Here is a 23,305-nt window from a genome sequence, read left to right as displayed (position 1 = left end):
TAAAGTAACCAGTTTGTATAAAAATAGTTATTACTCAATATTTGTGGTTTTGACTTTCGTGGATTTAATTCATGGGTTTGATTTAAAATTGTCTTTCTAGGAATCTACAGATCAGTGGTTCCCCAAGTGTCTTGGCTTACAACTCCCAGAAATCCCAGCCAGTTTATCAGCTGTTAGGATTTCTGGGAGTTGAAGGCCAAAACATCTGAGGACTCATGGGTTAAAAACCACTGCTCTAGATCCTCCTGTGATGACTCATGGGCCATGTAGTCCCGTTCCTGGTACTATTGAGGCAGATGAAGAGGAAAACTTGGGTTTCCCACCGTTTCAGCCAGAATTGGAGCCCTTGCACCTGCAAGATGTTTGCCCTCAAGAAGTCAGCCAAACAAGCCTTGAGCAGAAATCTCCCCCATTTTCTCGCCGGGATTATTATAATCAAGATAGGGGCGCTCGAGAGGCGACTCGCCGGAGCGCCAGGATAGCTGCCAGACAATTAGCTGATTAAGTCTGCTTCCCTTGGGAAACTTTAAGGAGTCATGCATCTGGACACAGTATAGGTTTCGTTTCTTGTTCCCCAGAGAAAGTGTTCCTTGGCGGGAAAACAAGATCCTATATAGGTGTTTGCCCGCAAAGGAATCCTTGCGGAGTCAATTCGTTGGCTTGAGGAGTGAAATCGTGTGTAGACTTCGTACTCCAGTTCCCAGATCCCGGATCAAGTTTCCAGCCCAGCCTTGTACCATGGACTTCTATGGACTCAGTTTTTGATTCATGTTTGCCTTGTTTCAAGTTTGATTTTGCCAAGTTTCAAGTCTTGCCTTGCCTTGCGTTTTAAACCACGGACCTTGCTTCTCTGATTCAAGCCTTGTTTTCCAGTTTCCTTCGGATTTACCTTAAGCCTCAAGACTACGGACAGTTCCCCACACTATTGCTTGGCAAATAGTGTGTGTTTCGGTGAAGTGGATTATAACTTTGGACTTTAATATCTCATATTGGACATTGTTTTCCTGGACTATATTTGACCTTTCCTGAAAGGTCTACTTCTGAACTATATTCTTCACTTGTTTTTATTGACTTTATATATTCCTTTAATAAAGATATTAGATAGATTCTGGTCTCTGCGCATGGTTATTGGTGCTCTGCAGCCTGGGTCCTGACACCTCCAGACTCAGTTATCACCTTTTTCCTGTGCTAGAGGGCCTAGAGACTCCTAAAGAAAGCATCTCTCCAGGACTCTTTCGGTCTTCCAATGCAATTCTGTGATTAGTTTCCAATAGAAGTTGACCATAGACTCAAGCGGGAACATTTAGACATTCCTTGTTCACTGAGGAAAAATGTAGCAATTTTTTAATTTGTAGTTTTCACTTTCATGAGGGTTCTGTGTCCCTAACACCAGTGAATGTAGAGGACTGGCTGTAGGTATTTACAGACTATAGCCATGCTCATATTTCCAAGCTTGTCACAAAGTCTAGGAAAGCTTCATGAAGCTGTTATCCAGTCTGCCTACACTAGTGATTTCCAACCTTTGATCCTCCAGGTGTTTTGGACTTCAGCTCCCACAATTCCTAACAGCTGGTAAACTGGCTGGGATTTTTGAGGGCTGAAGTCCAAAACACCCGGAGGACCAAAAGTTGGGAACCCCGGGCCTACACAGAAGACAGTTTCACATTTGCAATCTCTTGGTTCCTCTGTATTTGTGCTCTCAGGCTTCAAATCCAATAGTATTTTGGTAGTCAGTATCAGATTTTAAGTTAAAACATATGAACGAATGAATGGTTTATTGTACCAGCCATAGGCCATGACATCAAATAATATACAACCATTAAAAGTACAATAAGCACTTTCCAATATAAACATTAAAACTTATTCTATATACTGGCTCTTTAAAATTACAGTAGCAGTGAAAACAATAACAATGTCTGATTTGTATCATCCCAACCTATCTCCATTTCCATTTCTAGCCTCCGTTAAAACATATGAATTACTGCAGATCTGTTCTGGATCTTTCTACAAATGAGGACCCTAATGTAAGGAGCATCTCATCCTCATTGAAGATTTATTGAATTTTCTCCAAACTTCTAGTTTAAAGATTGTTACTCATAAAAGAAGAAAATTTATTAGCATCTTGAAATTCTCAGAAACCAAATTATATCTTAGGAGAAGATGCAACAAAAATAAGGCAGTTAAAAACTTCACATGTTCCTGTGCCTCTCCTCTTTTCTTTCCCTCCCTTTCTGATTTTATAAAATAGCCACTTTTAATTTTTCGTCTTCTTTCTGTTATGCATCCCTGCACTTTTGAGAGATGGCCCTGAAAATCCAGACATGGGAAGAAATATGCCACTGTTTGAACATAACAGACTTTACAGCAACTCGAATTGGATTTAATTTACTTCTGTCTGTTCCCCCACTACAGGTACATTGCACTCTCTTAATTATATGTAACTGTTACTCATCCCATTAGAAAAATAAATGCGGATTCAAAGTAGAAGCATTCTGCTGATCCAGAAAATGCTGGAATTAGGGAGAAATTGTCACTTTCTTCTGTCATTTAAGACGCAGAACCATGTTACCTCTATCATTTTAGGATCCAAGTGAAGAAACAGCAGTTATTCATCCAAGAGCCAGCTTGGCACTATCTGCTTTTCTTCAGCCAAAAATCATGCTTACTACAGCAAGTTATGCGAAGTTATACCAGATTGCATTGTTGTACAAAATTTGTCAAACATTTTTAGAACTGCTTGTCTACGCTAGGGACAACTCCTGTGCAATGTCATCAAAAACATGCTGTTTGTACAGAGGTTAAGCCAGTCTGACATAGCCTGCAAAATACGGATTAGGATAGCAGCCTTGAGCAACATCCCTCAAAGCACAACTGTTTATACAATGGCACTGATGCCAACAAAAACACCAATGGGATTCTGCCCATCAAACTTGAAGGGAGAATGTTCTCATATCACAAGGTTTAGTTGTCTACTGACAGCAATATTTACAAGATTGTGGCAACCACTATGTAAGAGGGACAGTGGATCCAGTCAAAGTTTCAATCTAGTCTTTATAGGATTTATCCAAGTTACAGAGTCTTATTGAATAGTCCAGCTTGAATAGTAGAATCATAGAGTTGGAAGGGAACCCCGGTGGCGAAGTGCATTAAAGCACTGAGCTGCTGAACTTGCAGACCGAAAGGTGCCAGGTTCAAATCTCGGGAGCGGCTTGAGCGCCCGCTGTCAGCCTCAGTTCCTGCCAACCTAGCAGTTCGAGAACATGCAAATGTGAGTAGATCAATAGGTACCGCTCTGGCGGGAAGGTAACGGCGCTCCATGCAGTCATGCCAGCCACATGACCTTGGAGGTCTCTATGGACAACGGCAGCTCTTTGGCTTAGAAATTGAGATGAGCACCAACCCCCAGAGTCAGACATGACTGGACTTAACATCCAGTTACCTTAGAGTTGGAAGAGATCACATGAAGCCCAAAGCATGAGGTGGGTATAGCCATGCATGTTTCTATCACACAATCAATGACTGGTATTCAGTGTTGCAGTTACAGATTTATTACCTAGATTTATGGATTTGTAACTGGTCTGTCTTTAGTAAGACTATGTAGCACTACTGGAAGTGTACATGAATGCCACCCTGTTCACCTCAAGAGCCAGTCACTGGATTAAGCAAAAGAGATTCATTCAGGGTGCAAGGATAGTAACATTTCCAGCCCCATCCTGGCAGCTAGCAAGCCTGTAACAATCAGGGGAGGTCCTTGTTGCAGACACATTTGCGGGTGGGAGAGTTGTTGGAAATACTGTCATCTTTGCATCCAGATCAGGAACTGAATAAAGCTACTTTGCCGAATTCAACAACTGGTTCTTAAAATGGCAGGGAAGGGATTGCTAAGTCAGGAATAATAGTGACCACCTCATAATAGTCACACTCTCTTTTTCCGGTCACAAAATCATTATTTTAGCTTTCCTCACATAATAGTTGCAACCTTGATTCATCATCTTAGTGTACTGCTGGCAGACGACCAGGATATAGTGTAGCTAATGAAGAAAGACAGTCTCCCTGCTGTAAACAGTCTAGCTAAGCTTCCCTCTCCATGTGTCTTGCTGCATTACATAAACAACAGGTTCACCCACCCCATTTCAGCTACAGTTCTTTTCTCACTCACCTGCTCACCCGCCTGCAAACTTTCAGCTAGGGCACTTCACTCACCCACTCACCTGTCTTTCAGGTACAGCACTTCATTCATTCGCTCTCTCGCTAACCCGCCTTTCATGTACAGTGCTTCACTCAATAGAGTCCAAAAGCACTGGGTTAAAGAGAATGATGACTGTCTTCAACTCATTGCTTGTAGACTCAGCCACATGAAATGTGTACCTGAAAGGCAAATGGCATGTTGGTGAGCCAAGCGGTCACAAGCATTTTGCATTAGAGATACTCAGAGCTTTATTTACTATACGTTACAGTATCAGTAAGGGGAGTCGCTACCACTGGCTACAAACTGTCTCTTAAACTCTGGGTAGGGGGCAGTTAGGATGAAGAAGGATAAGGGAATTCTTAGAGCTGCCTATCAAATTAATGGTTAAGGTAAAAATTGAACTGAGAACTTCAGGGATCAGAGGTAACTTTCTTATGAAAGATAGTACACCAACCTGCAATGTAATTGACTGGTAGGATGTAACGTTCAAAGCAGTCAGTGTAAAAATCAAGGACTTTGGCATAAGGAAAGCTCTGGCAGAAACCAAACTTGACAAGTCTTGTTTTTATCCCAAGCAAGCAAATGGCTCTAGATATTTTATATTTTGGAAGCAGAGAGATGTTTGTGCAACAGGCAGCAATTATAGCCTGAATCCTTGAGCCTGACAGTTGTTGCTCCAGGGAAGTCGACTCCGCTTCCTGCAGCTGGCTCCTTAAAGCTGCAGAGGTGATGAAACCTGAAGGGAACCACTGAACAGGTGGTAATTATGAATGACACAATGACGGCTTGTACAGACATGTAACTGTGGAACAAAACACTGCACTTAGCTAACAAGAGATTGTATAAGGGATTTTTTTCCTGCTGGCACCGTGTCTCCTGTCTGACAATTCAGAAATTGGAGGAAAAAAAGGCATTGTGAGCTCCAGAGTTTGGAGATATAATAGGGCAGCTGAGTTTAAATGTAGGATTCTAGCAGTTGTTCCTTTCTGAACCATTATTTCAGTTTCAGATTTCCTGTTGATTTGTAACAAATAGTTTGGAGCCATATTTTTCACTCTTACAACTTTTAGATTCACTTGACGAGAAGAGCATAGCTGCATGTACCTCTGCATGCATGCACTCATATGCATCATATAATATTAAAATAATTTAAACAATTTATGAACTGCATTATGTACTTGGCAACATACATCACTGTTACTTTTCCTCCTTCCAGCCAGAATATAAAATCATGCTGCTTTCATGCACAGGAACAGTAGGAAGAAGGCTTACATTGGTTGCTCCACCCAGACCTTTTATAGTCGGTTGCTATTTCAAAGTGAACCTTAGCAACATGCAGCCACAGCTCTGTTAATACATGACAGTCCTTTAGTCACCAGCCCTCACTTGCAATGACTGAAACCTGCTTGGTGTCCTGATACACATAACTGCAGTGTGCATCCTGAGACAGCTACAGTGACAAACGTGCTCTGACAACTGGATAAGCTTTATTTTGAGATGAAATAAGACTAAGTGAACAGATCTGGGTAACCCTTTTAAAAGGATACATTTCTAGCTTTCAGCGGTGTGAAGGTCACTGCATAAAATATATAAGAAGCATCTGCATAAACAAAACAAAAAAAACCTCAGGGCCAGTCCAGAGTGCAGTACTCCATTTCTGCTACAGTAGTGGATGGAGCCTTGAGTGTCTATGATGGCCTTGATGGCCAAACACATTGGAATAGGTGTGAATGGCTGTCTCTGGGTACCATTGTTGATGTTTTCAAGGGTTCCCAAATAACTTTGGGGTGGGGGGGGAGAGACGATCCTCCTCTCTTCTTTGAGTTACTTGGACAGCCATGTAAATGTCAGCAATAGCACTCAACAGTGGTCAAAAGCTCTTTGGAGCTACATGGTCACCGCTGTGTTGGAGATAGGATAACATCCCCTGTCCGCATACTGCAGAATGAAAGGAGGAAGTTGGTGTGGCTGTATGAACAACAGGACTAGCTCTGAATCAAAATTAGGTCAATTATTTATACTACTTTGAATTACAGGGCTACTTCATACAATACAATACAATATAATCATAATACAATATTCTTATACAATTGTATTGTATATTGTATACAGGGCTACTTTGGAGCATTCCCCAACTTTGCCTAAAGGGAGGCAAAACTATGTTAAGTGGCCTTGTCATGTATTGACAGTGAGAATTCCCTATGTATCATGTGGGTAATTTGGAGCTGATTCCTACTCGTCCCAGGTTCAACTGCCTGTTTATATATGCCTGTACTTTTAGCTATTGTTGCCAAGGGATTCATCTGTCTCCATTCCCAAACAGCTCTGCAATTGCCTACTCTCCAGTGTCAATACCATATTTATTTTCTCCAGTTCCAAGATACCTTTTAACATACTTAAAGAAAAACACCACTTAAACATTGTTGCACTTAGAGAATTAGATTAAGTAACATATCACAGCATATAAATGTGTGGAGTTTCAAGTTGTTTCCTGCTCATGGCAATCCTAGGTATAATGGGGTCTTCTTGGCAATATGTATTCAGAATGGTTTGTCTTTGCTTTCCTCGGAGGCTGAAAGAGGATATGTCTTGCCCAAAGTCACTCACTGTGTTTTCATGGCTGAGCAGAGATCTGAGCCCTAGGCTTCAATGTTGTAGCCCAATGCTTAAACCAGTTAGGGTGGTGGCTTTTGTTAATGCAAAATGCAAAATCCTGCACTAGCTGGCAGTACACAAGCATGCTTTTAATTTGAGCATAGCAGTTGAAGGATCTCCTAGGGCCAACTCTTCTACTCATGTATTTGAGTTTGTATATATGTATGTGGATTCAAAGCACCAGCATCAGGCTATGACTGCAGGAACAACATAGTTCTTGTAAAATGACTTCACTAAGTACAGTACTTCAGCCAGAGAGCACAAGCTTCCAACAGCTTTAGCACTGTACTTAGCAAGAATTGGTCTCCAGTGACTTATCCCATCATCCTTTGATTTCTGCCTCAGAGCCTTTTCAGTCTCATAATATATGCTTAGTTTCCCCCTCATTCTGCAGCCTCACCAGTATAATGGAGATAATTTTTTATCTCTCTGATGAAGCCCGGCTGGCATCCCATAACATCTAAACAAGATTTGGAATTGTCTTTCTACAGGAGATGATGCTATCATACTTTGACCTACTTACTCAAAAGCACAGACCCAGGCCTTTATCTTCCAGATCTATCTCCGATTCCTGCTCCCATTTCCACATTATATTTATGCTCATGTGCTCCTTTTGCGTTCCCCAGAGTGACATAAATTGTGCCTGCCAAGCCCCTAGTCACCTCTCCCTCAAAAAGGATTGCTTCAAGGTCAACCAGTTACCTTGTAATGTACAGCTTAACCTGATTTGTGGAGGCCAGGCTCTGAATCTCTAAAAATAAGACTAAAGGGAAAGCAAGCTTGCAAATGGAGCTGTCTAGTTTATTTGCTGTAAGCAAGGAAATTTCATGCCCCCAAAGCTTTCTGCTGGAACCTTTCCCTTGCTGCATTAAGGAAGGGAGCTTGTTTTGTTGCTTTTCATTACCCTGGGTTATCCCTCCTCTGTCTTTATAGGCCACTGAAGTCTATCCAAAAATAGAAAGGGACAGAAAGCAAACAGATATAAGCATAACATAAATCTAATCAAACATAAGGAGGAATCCTAATTAGAGAGATTGGATTAGCAAGATGTCACTGAAAATGCATGCTAGAAATAGAAAGGAAAACAAATGTTAGCAATATAAATGGAAAGAAGGATCTTAATTTTCCTCTTGCAAGCTGAAAATTGAAACAATGTCACTAATTATCCAAATCAAAATGTTGATTTGGAACTTGCAGGGCTGAAGCTTCCCCATTAGCAGAGAAGGAGGCATGTACAGGGAGCCCGAGCACTGCATATAGGAAGAAAGCAGCAGACTGAGAATACCCTGTTTCCCCTAAAATAAGACATCCCCCAAAAATAAGACCTAGTAGCGGTTTTGCTGAATTGCTAAATATAAGGCCTCCCCCGAAAGTAAGACCTAGCAAAGATTTTGTTTGGAAGCATGCCCGGCGCCCACCAAACAAAACACCATAGCCTGCAGGATTAGTATATGTACATACTAGTTGTTTATGGAAATAATAGTAGTAACAAGAAATTCTTGACAGGATTCACAGTTTGTCTGGTTATGTTGGTTTGTGATGACAACTACTGTACAGTATAGAATAAATGTTCATTTTTTTTTGTTCAACAATAAATGTGAATTCTTCATGGAAAAATAAGACATCCCCTGAAAATAAGACCTAGTGCATCTTTGGGAGCAAAAATTAATATAAGACACTGTCTTATTTTCGGGGAAACACGGTAGAAGGGTCAGAGCTGGGAAAAGCTACTTCTTGGGGAGGGGCACATGCTGGAAGAGACCTAATATTACACACAGTAAAGTGCAGAAGGATTTTCATGTTGTGCCTTAAGAAAAGTAATCTAGTGCTAGATGTTCTGCCCAACACCAATGCCAGTGCACTAACCTGAATGGAATACCATTTGGAGTTGTAAGCATGCCCACAAAAGGCAACATAGTTATGAATAAGACAAGTTTTTAAAGTTGGATGTGGAATCGCCACTACCTAAAACATATGTAAGACAAAAGAAAATTTACCCAAATGGAAAATATGCTGCCTGTCAAGTACTGGCCTATCAAGTACTTTACAGCAAATATGGAATCCTGTTGAGGATATCTACAACATGTACTATCTCAGAAGGTGCATCTACATAGTCAGGAACTCCTATAAAGTATTCCACTTCAGATCAGCCCTGGATTTTACCATGATGTTTACGCAGCTCCCTTTTCAGCAGCGAGAGCATAGTCCACACTGTCCAATTAGGCCAAACCTGGTTTGGCCAAACTGGATAATTCCCCTTTATATTTATCACTTTTGTCATTGTAGCAGTGGCTACAGAGCTGCAGTGATGGTAGTGGTAAAAGGAGGTGGCCAATATCTCTCCTTTCACCCCTCCTCTCCGAATCATGCAGCACCTTTTCTAACATTGGCAAGGACAATGCGTGACAGCTAGAAGCTCTCTGCCTCTCCATGGTCATCCCTGCTGCAACAAAGATAAGTGCCTCCCCTTGTCCTTGGAAAGTGGGCTGGCAATGTGAACAATAGCATCTGTTCCAAGTCAGAACTGGCACAACTATTCTCACTAACAATGTAGTGTGAGGCTGCTCCAGAGCTTGGGAAAGCTCAGGAATATCTCCTGACTTTGCTGAACACATGACAAAACTGTGTTAGGTAGCTGAGTATGTGTTGGGGCTAAGAGGGTTTTGTGTACCAGGTGGATGGCATGGAGCCAATTCTCATTCACCCCAGGATATTTGGCCCATATAAATGTACCCAAAGTTATGTATTATGTGACCTGTTCTTTGATGTTGCATGAGAAACCATCACTAGCTGTTTATGCAATATCTAATCACACTCACGCATACAAAAAAAAGCTGTCAATGCGCTTTGGCACTGCCATGTCCATGTACTAGCTGGGTGGGGGAGGCAATTAGACAGCCCATCAGTTATGCACCAGGTGAAGAAAAATAAGGCTGCTTTCCTGGATCTGCCCCCACCCAGTAAGCAGCCATGGCATTATCCCCAGGCTTAAATGCTTTCATCAAAAGTCAGCTACCTCCCTAGGCAGGAGTACCATGGATCTGCATCTAAAGAGCATGATGCTGCACATAGTCTGATGCACAATCCAAGCCAAAAGGCTCCATTAAAGTATATGAACATTAACGTTTGTTTTCCTCTGCCAGGCTCTGCAACATTGCCAAGTTTGAGCAACTGTCCTGTTAACATTTGGCTTTGCACATATCATATAACAAACCATGTCAGAGAATAAATTCAGTGCAAGAAAAACTAAGAAATTGTGCCCAATTTATAATATAATCAAACATGTATGATGTTCTAAAATCATCAGAAATTTGTTATTTATCGACATTTCTGTAGTTATCTATTTGTTTAGTATCTCAGCTCAAGAAGACTCAAGAAGATGTGACCCAAGACAATGTAGATGACTCAGAGCGCAGATATTGGATTTATATATTGAAGCATAAAATTAAGATACAGTGGAAGCAGTTCTGTGTGTTAATGATGTTTAAAACAGTTTTAATATTTTATATTATATATTTTAAGTTGTATTGTAATGCTTTTAATTGTGAGCCACTTTGAGTCTCCATATGGAGAGAGAAGGCTGAATATAAATAAACATAATAATAATAATTCTTATAAACAATGGCAATATATTGCTATTTTCACTGAATAATTAACTGATAAAGAGTTTTAAACATTTCCAGAAAAGTCCTACTGCAACATGTCAGATGGTGCTGTTATACTTCTGCACAGGTGACTTTTCCCTTATGTGACGATTTCATACTCTGTTGTTATTTATTGTTGAAGCCCAACAAGCTTTATGCAGAGAAGTTTCATTTCTTAATTTTTCTCAAAGACTAGATAATTAGGATCTCAGGGATACTTCACGCCTTTTTTTGATGGCAAGCCTTTGTATTCAGAAACATCTGTTTGACACAGGAGTAAATTTTTATTTCATGTACATATGTGAAATTTCATAGGCACAGCTGAACATGTATTCCATAAAGAAGCCTTCTGAACAGCTGTTTTTAACAGTGTCTAAGAACCTGAACTATGGATTACTAGTCTTCAGTTCAAAAGGTCCTGCCAACGTTTTTACTGCTCCTGGGTTTAAACAGTCTAGCATTAAGCAACTAAGTAAGTATTCTTTCCCAAAAAGACATGGTGCTAAAGTAATTGAGAAAGGTTTCCCTGTCACATTTCATGTTTGGTATAAAAAGCACAGAAGCAGGGATAGAAAAAAATAAAACTGGATTCAGATGAGACCAAATTAATTACAAAATCAGGCTCCCTGCTATGGTCATCTGCAGTACGGCAAATCTTATTACAGTCACAGCCAATAAATTAACATTTGGAGAAGTCTGACTCAGTCCTAACAGAATCATAGGGTGTGTCTACACTGTAGATTTAATGAATTTTGACACCACTTTAACTGCCATGGCTCAGTGCTATGAAATCATGGGAGGTTTAGTGTTGTGTTGCACCAGGGCTCTTTGGCAAAGAAGGCTAAAGACCTTGTAAAACTACAACTTCCACTTGGGATAGTTCTAGCTTCGTTGCCAGAGAAGTAACTTAGGGAGGTGCATCTACACCAGGCTTGCCTGATCTACACTGTAGATTTAATTAAGTTTGATGCCTCTTTACCTTCCATGGGCCAGTGCTATGGAATCATGAAAATGTAGTCTTACAGAGCCTTTGTGGCCAAATAATGCTGGTGCTGGCAAGCTGCCTTAACTCTACAGCAATGGCTCCCAACCTTTGGGTCTGCAGGTGTTTGGGACTTCAACTCCCAGAAATCCTAACCAGCTTACCAGCTGTTAGGAACTGTGTGAGCTGAAGTCCAAAACACCTGGAGGCCCAAAGGTTGGGAATCACTTCTCTACAGTATAGTAGCATCCTTAATGATCCCAACAGTATGGTAAGGGAATTGCAGTTAAGGGAAGAATAAAATTCTCAGCCAGACAGACAGCTCTTGTGCCTCATCAAAGTACAAACCCCAAAATTCCACAAGATATTGCTTTGCCAATTAAAGTGGAATCATGGTGTTATTGCTGAATAGTTTAAATGGGCTTCAGCACTATCTGGATTTCTGAAATCATTGGACATAAGTAGAAAATTAGCCTTGGACAACAATATTCTGTTGCAATGGAACCAGGAATTGATACTCATCACCACTCTGAGCTATGTTAGAGTTTGGCAGTCAAGATAGACCAACATCCAGAACACATGTGGTCATCCCCAATTCAAGTATCTGATTCACATCCTTCAGTTACAGTAGCTGAAAGAAAACTATGACAACAGACTAACTAGATGTTGGCATAACTCCTTCCATCTCAAATGGTACTAAAATGGTAGTGTCTACCAGCAGAAATATTTAACCTACAAAATCTAATGCACATTATTATTTCATAAAGAATTTATGTAAAGCCTTTAATAATTAAATAGAAACAAATTTTCTTATCCGAAGCTATCCAAGCTTAGTAAAGGTAAAAGTTTCCCCTTGATATTAAGTCTAGTTGTGTCTGACTCTGGAGGTTGGTAAGTAGTAATAGGGGCCACCTCTCGTCAAACTCATTTTTGACAGGTGCCACGCCCCCTTGAAGCAGGAAGTCCTGCCCCTTGAAGCAGGAAGTGCCACCTCCTAAAAGAGGAACTCCCTCCTCCTAAAAACAGGAAATGCAATCCCGGGAGACCCTTCCCCCTGAGGTGAAGCCCTCCCACAGCCCACAGCCCACCCACCCCCCACCCCTACCATAAGCCGCCCATGTGATGGGTATGTCTATGGTGCATGTTCCCTACTCCTACTGCAGGAGCTTACCACGTGGTGGGGCAAGCACAGACATGTTTCAATGAGGCATTCATGGTGATGCGTATGGGCTGAAAGGCCCCTTGCCTAGACTGACCCCTCTGCTTGAGGAAATGGGGCAGCCAGGACCGTGTGCTAGGTCTTAGTGGTGAGCTCTGTGCTCTGTGACCAACAGCCAATGGATTTAGGCCCATAAGGTCATCATGTGATACTGGGAGGGCCCATTAGGGCGGAGCTTTTAGGAATAAATACTCCATGTGAGTTTTAGTGCATCCCTTGACTGCTTTCAGAGGAATGGAAAATATGGAATTATCAGATGCCAGTGTTTCTTCCTCAGAGCTACCTGATTCAACAGTTGATGAATCCCAAAGCAGGAAACGCTTCATAAGTTCAAGTTCTGATGAGGATGATGACTGTGATTTAGCTAAAAGAAAATGTGAGGAAGACCGGGTGGTTTCCGAATCAGCTAACAGGCTTTTGGAAACACTTTCATCAGAACCAGCAATACCATCCTCTGAGCAGGTAAAAAACATAAAACTATTATTCTGATCCCTCTTAGGGTTGAAAGGGTCTATTTCAAGGAGCAAAATTGTGAACTGAAAGCACTTACACTTATCTTTTAAATCATTTTAGGGGGTTACAGAAAATTCATCAGGGGCAGCTAAAGAAGAAGAAGTGAAGTCACCATCTATCGCTGCTATTTGGAAGCTATGCTGCGTAGCATCAAGCCAGCTACAAGTAAGTATGAGTTTTGAAGAGATGTGTTTTATGTATGGGTGGGGTGGTAGTCACTGAATGTGCGTGTTTTAAAATCTGATTAATTTTATTATTTATAGGAGACCCCTGAAATGAGTGCTATTCAACGCCCAGGCCATGTGATTATGTCAAGCATTCTTGGATTGGATGTCAAGACTGAAACAGGGAATGTAGAGCAGAAGACGGTCATGTTGGAGACCGCCAAAGCAACCGTTTACGGGATATTAGATCACTGTTTAAACGAAATATTATTTGAGGCGTGTCCGGGTTGTCAGATTTTTGCAGGGAATCAGATGAGTCATGAATGTGTGTTATGGAACAACAAATTCCTAAGCAAAAAATTGAAGGATATTTGTGGAAATTTATGCTTCATAAATACCCTTCATATTTTACTTTTGATAGGTTACTGTCAAAACTCTCTGTATATGACCTCTGAAATATTGGACTACATTATGAATTTGGTAACATATATTGGCCAAACTGATAAGGCTATTAAAGTTCTAAATGCTGGATTGAAGAGTTGCAACCAGGAGATTCTGCAGCAAGTCAAAACTGTGCTAAAAAACCGTCCATACAAACATTATGTCAAATTTTGGCCTATTATAACTAATTTTAAGAAAGAGTAAAACTTGCAGCTATTGATGACTGTTTTTAAAAATTCAAAAAAGTGTGTTACATTGAAATAAAATATATGGTACTTTCAATAATGGGATAAAATAAAATGGATTTAAAAACAACATAATGCTCAATGTGTTTTTTATTTGAGGGCTTCCCTTTAGAAGTACATTTAATGAACACTCATAAGTTTTCTAATGTATATATATATATATCTAACTAAATAGAAAAGTGAAAATGCGTGCCTGTTTATTGATCCTTCTGACAAAACAGGAAATGCATATTTCAGTGGTCATGCCATGGACAGATGCTGATGACTTCTGAAAAACAGAGATAATAACCATCTCTGTGCCTGGATCTTTAAGTGTTACATTCCTTTAGAAATACGACCTTATAACCCAACATGCCCAATTTACCAGAAGATTATTTTAAAATGGGTAAAATAAAATGGATTTAAAAACAACATAATGCTCATTGTGTTTTTTATTTGAGGGGCTTACCTTTAGAAGTACATTTAATGAACACTCATAAGATTTCTAATGATATATATATATCTAACTAAATAGAAAAGTGAAAATATGTGCCTGTTTATTGATCCTTCTGACAATCAGGATATGCATATTTTCAGTGGCGTGGGGCCGGATGCTTAAGACTTCTGAAAAACAGAGATAATAAGCATCTCTGTGCCTGGATCTTTAACTGAATACACAAGGCGAAGTGTGGGCCCCTTTCTTTAACCATGTATTAATATATATATATTAAAATGCATCATTGGAAACATGGTTTATTTTTACAACCAAAAATAAAATAAATAATAAAATAAGGGTCCAACAGAACAACCCAATGTCTATAGGGAAGGGAGAGTGTTACAGTCCTTTAGAAAATACAAGTCCTTATAGCCCATCATGCCCCATTTAGCAGATTATTTTAAAATGGGGTAAAATAAAAATGGATTTTAAAAAAAACATAATGCACAATGTGCTTTTATTTGAGGGTTTCCCTTTTGGAAATATATTTCAACTACTCTTTAAGGCGTATATTGCTAATTTTCTTCAATATACCTTTCCCCAACCCCTTCCCTCAAAATAAAAAAAAGTATGATACCCATTTATTTAATAGAGATTTATATAAATGTTTCTGTACAACATGTATGCCTAACTGCAAATATGACCACACCTCAAAAGGAGGGTGTTTGTCTCATCAGCCAATGGGAATTCTCAGTTTAAAAGCGGATGGAAAGGCGGCCCCAACCAGAAAAGAGGACCCCCTTACGCTTTAAAAACCCTGGGACATCCTGGGTTCAATCCTCTGGCCCATGCAACATTTCTGGCTGAATTGGTAAGTCCAAACCTTTCTCCCAACCTCCTCTCTCTCTCTCTCTCTCTCTCTCTCTCTCTCTCTCTCTATATATATATATATATATATATATAGTTTAAGATTTTAAAATAATTTAACATGTGGGTCAACCTCTTATGGGATGTTTTTTTTAAAAAGTCTCTATGGCTGAATCCTGTCCTTTAAAAGGCTATGATGGGTGACCCTTGGTGGTAAAACTGTACCTATTTCACTTAACATTAAATTAAAATGTTATTTATTTGTTATTAAATTGTTATTATTAAATTGTTATTAATAGAGTTTTATATATTTTACATATAAAATATATATAGCTAATTTCCATAGCTATATATATTTCCATAGCCGTGTCTTGTTTGGTTAGGTGGGAGAAAGGCCCATTCAAAAAAAAGTCAAGGAACATGAAAGGCCCCTGCAGATTATCTGTATATGCTTATCTACTGTATTGACCTAATTACTGTAACAAAAGAATGCTCCTCTGGAAATAGGTAATACACATTCAAACCATCCTAGGCAAATGGGTACTTATGAAAATCAGGGCTAATGAATTACTTGTGCCTGGTACTCTAACCTAATACACAATCCTATACCTCTAGGCTGGCTTCATTTGAGGTCAGACACCCAATTGTCATTTAATAGATTTTTATATATAATTTAACCTCTGAGGATGCCTGCCATAGATGTCCCCATTGGGGAGATGGTGGCGGGGTATAAATAAAGTATTATTATTATTATTATTATTATTATTATTATTATTATTATGTGGGCGAAACGTCAGGAGAGAATACTTTTGGAACATGGCCATTCAGCCCGAAAGACATACAACAACCCTATAATTTAATCTGTTTCATTGGAAGCTACGGCTTATTTTTACAACAGAAAATAGGGTACATTATTTTGTTTGTTTGCTTTATATAAATAATAACAAAAAGGATGTAGATTTTTATTTTATTTATTTATACAGGGAATATCAACCACTTTAGATTATAAACATATAACATAAATTCAACAATCGACAATTTTGTTTTACCATCCATTAGAGCATTCATGTATTTCACCCCATGTTCCTAGAAAAAATGAGAAATAAGATTCTGTTATGCTAGTTTTAATTAATTAATCTAATTACTATATTTATATATTGGCCTTCTTACCAGAAAAGTGGGGGGGGGGGCAATTTGGCTCACAAATTATACGTACATACAATATATTATATTATTACCATAGTACAATATTAACATCATATATTACCATATTGTACTATGACACTATACGGTAATATTATTTATATATGTGTGTGTGTGTGTATGTGTATAATATTACCGGTATTATATTGTAATATTAATATTAGTATTATATTGTACCACATCATAATATTATTACCAATATTATATGTACATACAATAAATTATATGTACATACAATACTGTATATTATATATAATATTATTATCAATATTATATGTATACACAATAATGTATATTAAATTGAATATTATAAAGTTTTAAGAGTTTATTTTACTTACCAAGCCTCCATGACGGCAAAGCCATTTAGATTCATGATCTAGCAAGAATGCTGCGATGCATTCAGCTACATTATCGACATGAACTTCTGTGTAGGGCATTTTTCTGACTAAAATGCATCCAAATAATATTATAGAAAAAATTCTGCCCCAGTTAATCTTGCCATCGGAAAATGTTTGCTGCATCACATGTTGAAGGATTTCACAGCTCTGTGTGGGGGTGTCCAATTGCAGAGGTGATATTATAGGAAAGATCCTGGCATCCAACTCATTCATTTTTTGTAAAGAGATACATATCTCAGTATCTAATGATGTTTTGGGGGCTTTTCCAGCTGCCAAATTCAGGTAAGATTGAATAATCCTGAACGTTTGTTTTTCAATTTCTGGTAATCTGTCAGGGTGGGTCCAATCCATGGTGTCTGGCGCGGTTTGGGTCTTGTATGGAAATGTGTCTCAGCAATGATTGCACAACCTGTTTAATGCTTGCCTCTTAACCCTCTCCACCTTCTTAGATTCAACAACTCAAACCATCAGAAATGAGCAACATCAACCAACATTTCTATCCTAACGTTCATATCCAGTACCCAGCCATCATAGAAAATATGCCGTTACCAGATGAAATTACTTATGAGGATGTGCAAATTTCTCAGCTGGAAGTGGATGATGCTCAAATGATGGGTTTGTCCTTATACTCCAAAGGTTATTTAATAATAAAATGAACGCCCACCCAGTGTGTGTGTGTCTTTTCTGAAATGATTGTCTGTTTTCCACAGAACAAGCACTTCGTCATGAGGATGCTGATTTCAAGACTGTGGAGAAACCAAAGGCTATTCCACCAACTTCCAAGCATGCAGGTAATGATGAATGGTAGTAAAACACAGAACATAAATACTACAACAAAAATTAACAAAGTCGCAATCACACAAAATAACAAACTTACAGAAATCAACAGAACATCACTCTGTAAATATGAGAAACAGCTACTCAGGTGTATGTATTTGCATTTCCAGATAAGGAGACCAACATGCCCACTCCAAAGACTACCAATCTATCAACTTCAAAAACTCGAGGTAATTGTATGCCCCACAGAACATCTCTCTGTAAATATGAGAAATAGCCACACGTGATTGTGTTTAGGTATTTTATTATATTTATTATATCTTTTAGGAACCCGCTTGAAGCGAGCCAGGCCAGAAACTCAGGAATCAGCTAGACCTCAAAAGAAGAAGAAAGGCAACAATGACATTGTGCTGAATTCGGAAGATGATCATGACTGTGAAATTATGAGCACCGCGGGGGAATGCTTTGCTGAAATTCGTAGATTGAACGATGAAGCGGACGACAATTATAAACAGTCTATTGCTTTAAAAATGAGATTGGATCAAATCGTCGGTCATGAAATTCCAAAACTTCTCAAAGCAATTAAAGCATGTAAAAATTATAACCCTCTTACAAACTCAACTCACTATCAGATAGGTAGAGGGTTGCACAAGCGGGGTAGAAGAAAGCAAAAGAAGCTCACACCTAGAGAACTGTACTGGAAAAGGAGACGTAGATTGATAACAAAGGCGAGAAAAACTCTTGCCAGGTCCAGAAGTAAACAAAAACATAAAAGCAATAGAGACTCAATGAGGTCAGACCCGGCTTCTTCTTCCAGTACAGACACCCAGAGGGATGGACATTCTCCTGAACCTCAACAGGTAGAATCCCCATCTAACGAGGTTGAGTACCGACCTCAACAGGAAGACACCTCTGGTGAGGAGGATGATGGGTCACCCCCTGTGTTTGCAGAATGCGTGCACAGGTGGCAATTTACCTTTCCTAGTTATAACACATTGCGGATCGGGGAGGTATACCGTTTCAGAAATTTAGAAACCGTGAGGTCATATGCACAGGTTATAAATGCATTATACACAGCGATCCAGGGCATCTTAGACAATCTGAACCAGAGAATTGATCCCGAAGATTTTGTTCAGGTGAGATTAGAAGCCTCAGGGTTACGAAATCCACTCTTCTCTTTTAAAAGAAGTAGGGATCTCTTTAATGCTGAGGAGTTTCTAGTCCAGCTGAGTCGTCTATTACAGAGCAATATGGAAATCTGCGCTCATGGTGATTTTGAGCTCGTGGTCACTATAACAAAACCGCCACAAGGTGGAGCACGTCGAAAACTGAGTTCCATTCCAGCCAGTGAAATAATTGCTAGGAAGAGACAGTATCTGATAGACCTGAATTATGCAGGTGGCAATATGTGTTTTGCTGGAGCTTTATTTGGTGTTATGAGTTTACATAAACCCACAGATTCAGAAATGTTGACAGCTGCTCAAAAACTGCATATGGAACTCGGATGGTCTGATCAAAAAAAGGTAACCCTTAATGATATTTCTACTGTTGAACAACATTTAAGAGTCAATATCGATGTTGCTTATTACTCAAAAAAGTCAGAGTGGGCTCTGTTTAAAACACAGGGCCCCATTTATCCTCAAGCCTATACTCTACTCTTACATGATGAGCATTTCTATGGGGTTCTGAATGTAAAAGCGCTATTTGGCATCCGAAACTACTGTCAATTTTGTCGCAAACTCTATAATCATGACCATCATTCATGTCTATTTTATTGCAGAATGTGTTTGAGAAAGGGGTGTGATAATGTGATAGGGAAACAGGTTCGATGCCCCCGATGTAAGTTTCATTGTAGGTCTGAGGCTTGCTTAAAATTACACCAACAGCTGGGTTTAGAGAAGAAAGTCAAATGTCTAGCGAGAATGTATTGTACAAAGTGTCGATATTATCAGGAGCTGGATCACGATGATGAAAAGTGTAAAGGGAGACAGTGTACGGTCTGCTGGGGTTACATTGTTGAAGATGAGGGTCATTTGTGTTACATGCAACCGCTTAAACAGCCAAAGCTTTCTGTGAAATATTTATTTTACGATTTTGAATGTCACCAGAGTACGGGGGCTCACGTGCCGAATTTTTGCTTTGTAAAAGCTTATTCTGGGGAGACTGTGGAGTGTTTTAAACCAGATTTTGTGGAGGAGAATAGTGGGTCTGAAGACAGTGATGGTGAAATTGAGGTGGAAGGGGAAAGGGAGCCATGGAAGTTTGCAGGCAAAACCTGGGAATTTAAGGGCGAAAACTGTATTGAACAATTTATTAAAACGTTTACAAAAGATGGAGCCTTTAAAGATGCAACATTCATAGCTCACAATTCAAAGGGATATGACTGTTATTTTATACTCCGACAGTTGGTGAAAGAAAAACTGGATGTTGAAATTATAGCACAGGGTGGGAAGTTGATCTGTGTTACTGTGGTAGGACTCTCCATAAAATTCATTGACTCACTCAGTCACCTACCCATGGCACTCTCTAAATTACCAAAGGCTTTGGGATTTGAGGATGCCAAGGGGTATTTTCCACATTATTTTAACAAGCCTGAGAATTGGGATTATGTAGGGCCAATGCCACAGCCCGAATGCTATGGCGTAGAATACATGATGCCTGCTGAAAAGGCAGCCTTTACAGCCTGGTATGCAGAGAACCAGTCAAAAACCTTTGATATGCAGAAAGAGCTTGCATTCTATTGTCAGAAGGATGTTGAGATTTTGGAGCAGGCCTGTACCAAGTACAGACATGAAATAGTGCAGCTCACAATGGGTATAAGAGAAGTCATGGTAGGCAAGAAAAAAGACAAAGTCAAGAGGTACAGGGTCGCTATTGATCCTTTTCAATACCCTACCATTGCAGGTGTGGCTCTCGCCATGTATAGGTTCAAATTTCTTAGGGTAAATACTATAGCGATTCCAAGTTGTAATGATTACCATAATCAGTACAAGCGATTCTCATCCGCCTCTATACAGTGGCTCTCTTTTGTCAGTCATAAGGAAAAAGTTGAAATACGTCACGCATTGAATGGTGGGGAGGTTAAAGTTGGAAATTATTTTCTGGATGGTTTTGCAGTTGTGGATGATAAGAAAGTTGCCTATGAGTATTTCGGTTGTTTTTTTCATGGTTGTTTGATTTGTTATTCTCCAGAGGAGGACAACCCCGTGGTGGGGAAATCTTACGAGTTTCTTTTTAACGCGACACAGAAAAGGACCGCGGAGCTCCAAAGCCTAGGGTTTGAAGTGCGTTCCATTTGGGAGCACGAGTGGAGAAATATGGTAAAAACAGATTTGGAAGTCCAGGCTTATCTTGCAAAAGCCAGTTTTCCTGAACCCCTAAAACCTCGCGATGCGCTTTTTGGGGGTCGTACAAATGCAATATGCCTCTATTATAAACCTAAAGATGGGGAATCTGTGAAATATTATGACTTTACTAGTCTGTACCCCTATGTAAACAAAACAAAAGAGTACCCCTTGGGGCATCCTGAAATCATTTACAAGGATTTCAAGCCCCTTTCAAATTATTTTGGACTAGTTAAGGCCAAGGTTTTTCCCCCTAGAAATCTCTATTTTCCAGTTTTGCCTTCCAGAATCTCTGGAAAACTCATGTTCGTACTGTGCTCAACCTGTGCAGAAGCACGACATCTGGACCCTTGTGACCACACAGATGAGGAAAGAGCGTTAATTGGAACATGGTGTACAATCGAGTTGAATGTAGCTATAGAGAAGGGCTACAAAGTTGTTGAAATTTATGAGGTGTGGCATTTTGAGCATCGTTCTGCAGATCTGTTTTCAGGGTATATAAAGATGCATCTTCGTCAAAAGCAGGAGGCTTCAGGTTACCCACAGTGGTGTGTGAGTAAACAAGATAAATCTAAATATATAAGGGATTATCATGCACGGGAGGGGGTGCGTTTACGCAGAAACAAGATTGCAGTGAATCCTGCAAAACGTCAAATTGCCAAACTGTTTTTAAACTCATTGTGGGGCAAGTTTGGACAGAGAACAAATTTACCTGTCACACAAGTACTGAGAGATCCTGAGGATTTCTTTCAGATTCTATTTTCTGATGCTTATAAGGTGTCCATGTCTGAATGTCTGGATGATGAGGCTGTCTGTCTCTCATGGAAATATTCAGAGGACCGTGTGACAACCGCTGGGCGTAAAAATGAATTCATAGCATGTTTTACCACTGCTTATGCTAGACTTGAACTCTACAAGTTGCTAGATAAATTAGGTAGTCGTGTTTTGTATCACGACACGGACAGTGTCATTTTTGTGAGTCGGGAAGGGGAATGGGAACCGCCTCTAGGAGATTATTTAGGGGATCTTACTGACGAAATTTCATCAGGCCGGTCTATCACAGAATTTGTCAGTGTAGGTCCAAAATCCTATGGATATAAATTGACTGATGGCACAGCTTGTTTGAAAGTTAAGGGAATCACCCTGAATAGTGCTAACTGTGAGAAAATTAATTTCAGCAGTCTAAAAGACTTGGCATTCGCTTACGTCTCGGACAAGAAAGGCTGCCAGCCTCGTGAAATTGTGATACATCAGCCGGGTATTGTTCGAAATAAGCGTCAGTGGACGCTTCATACGAAAACCCTCAAAAAAACACAGAAGGTTGTTTTTGATAAAAGAGTAATTAAAGACGGATTTACAACGCTCCCTTATGGATACTGATTTGCAGACCCGATGGCAGCATCCCTTCTCTGCTATTCTAGCAGGTCCGAGTGGCTGTGGTAAAACCTTTTTTATAAAAAATATGCTGGATAATGCCGATCATGTGTTCTCTGTACTACCTCAAAATATTGTGTGGTTTTACAGTTGCTGGCAACCCCTGTACAATGAACTCCAATGTAAATACCCCTTTATCCAGTTTGTGCAGGGTTTACCTGAAAAATTTGATGATGATGAATTGTTACCACCCAATAAAGTCAATTTTATAGTAATCGATGATTTGATGCAGCCTGCTTGCGATAACCGTGGTTTGGAGATGTGTTTCACCCAGTATGTCCATCACCGGAATATAAGTGTTTTCCTCATCACACAAAATATTTTTTGCAAAGGAAAAAGCAACAGAACCATCAGTCTTAATGCAAAATATATGGTACTGTTTAAAAACCCCCGGGATAAACTACAAATTGCTACTTTGGCACGACAGATGTATCCAGGAAATGTGAGTTTTTTCATGGAATCCTACGCAGACGCAACAAGCAAACCTCACGGTTATTTAATGATAGATTTGAATGGTACTACACCCGAAACATACAGATTAAGAACTGGAATCTTCCCGCCAGATTGGCCTGTGGTATATTTGATGAAGAAAAAATCCCGGAGTTACAAAAGGCAACTGTTTTAAAACGGCGTAGGACCTGCGGCTGCCTGCTCCTCCTGGATAATATGTCCAATCGTGTAAAGAGAAACCTGGAACTTTTAAAACTACTTATTAAGGTACCACCACGCCAGAGAAAAGCCATTTTGTGCACGGGCTCCAATGATTTAATTGCTACTATCTCAGAAATAGCACTCAATACTTTAAAGGGAAACAT

At 39.6% G+C, this 23,305-nt stretch overlaps 2 protein-coding genes across 3 annotated transcripts; both read left to right on the top strand.

Moving 5' to 3' along the window:
- The first annotated feature begins 12,373 nt into the window (after positions 1–12,373).
- Positions 12,374–14,122, top strand: LOC134297943 (uncharacterized). The gene is made up of 3 exons (XM_062976948.1): positions 12,374–13,151; positions 13,263–13,367; positions 13,466–14,122. Exons 1-3 carry the CDS (start codon positions 12,924–12,926, stop codon positions 14,009–14,011), a joined length of 879 nt encoding a protein of 292 aa, XP_062833018.1. The 5' UTR covers positions 12,374–12,923; the 3' UTR covers positions 14,012–14,122.
- A 902-nt stretch (positions 14,123–15,024) lies between these two features.
- LOC134292300 (uncharacterized) lies at positions 15,025–22,606 on the top strand. 2 transcript variants are annotated; one of them, XM_062976940.1, is made up of 5 exons: positions 15,025–15,338; positions 17,385–17,550; positions 17,646–17,726; positions 17,883–17,942; positions 18,040–22,606. In XM_062976940.1, the coding sequence occupies exons 2-5, from the start codon at positions 17,409–17,411 to the stop codon at positions 22,434–22,436; spliced, it is 4,680 nt and encodes a 1,559-aa protein (XP_062833010.1). In that variant the 5' UTR covers positions 15,025–15,338; positions 17,385–17,408; the 3' UTR covers positions 22,437–22,606. The 2 variants fall into 2 exon arrangements, with proteins under 2 accessions (XP_062833010.1, XP_062833006.1); XM_062976936.1 differs by lacking the exon at positions 15,025–15,338 and having other exon boundaries at positions 15,402–17,550.
- The last annotated feature ends 699 nt before the right edge of the window (positions 22,607–23,305 follow it).

The sequence above is a fragment of the Anolis carolinensis genome, chromosome 1, assembly GCF_035594765.1.
Source record: "Anolis carolinensis isolate JA03-04 chromosome 1, rAnoCar3.1.pri, whole genome shotgun sequence".
In the NCBI taxonomy this organism is placed as follows: domain Eukaryota; kingdom Metazoa; phylum Chordata; class Lepidosauria; order Squamata; family Dactyloidae; genus Anolis; species Anolis carolinensis.
Note: the sequence above shows the minus strand (reverse complement) of the source record. Positions and strands in the feature narration are given on the sequence as shown.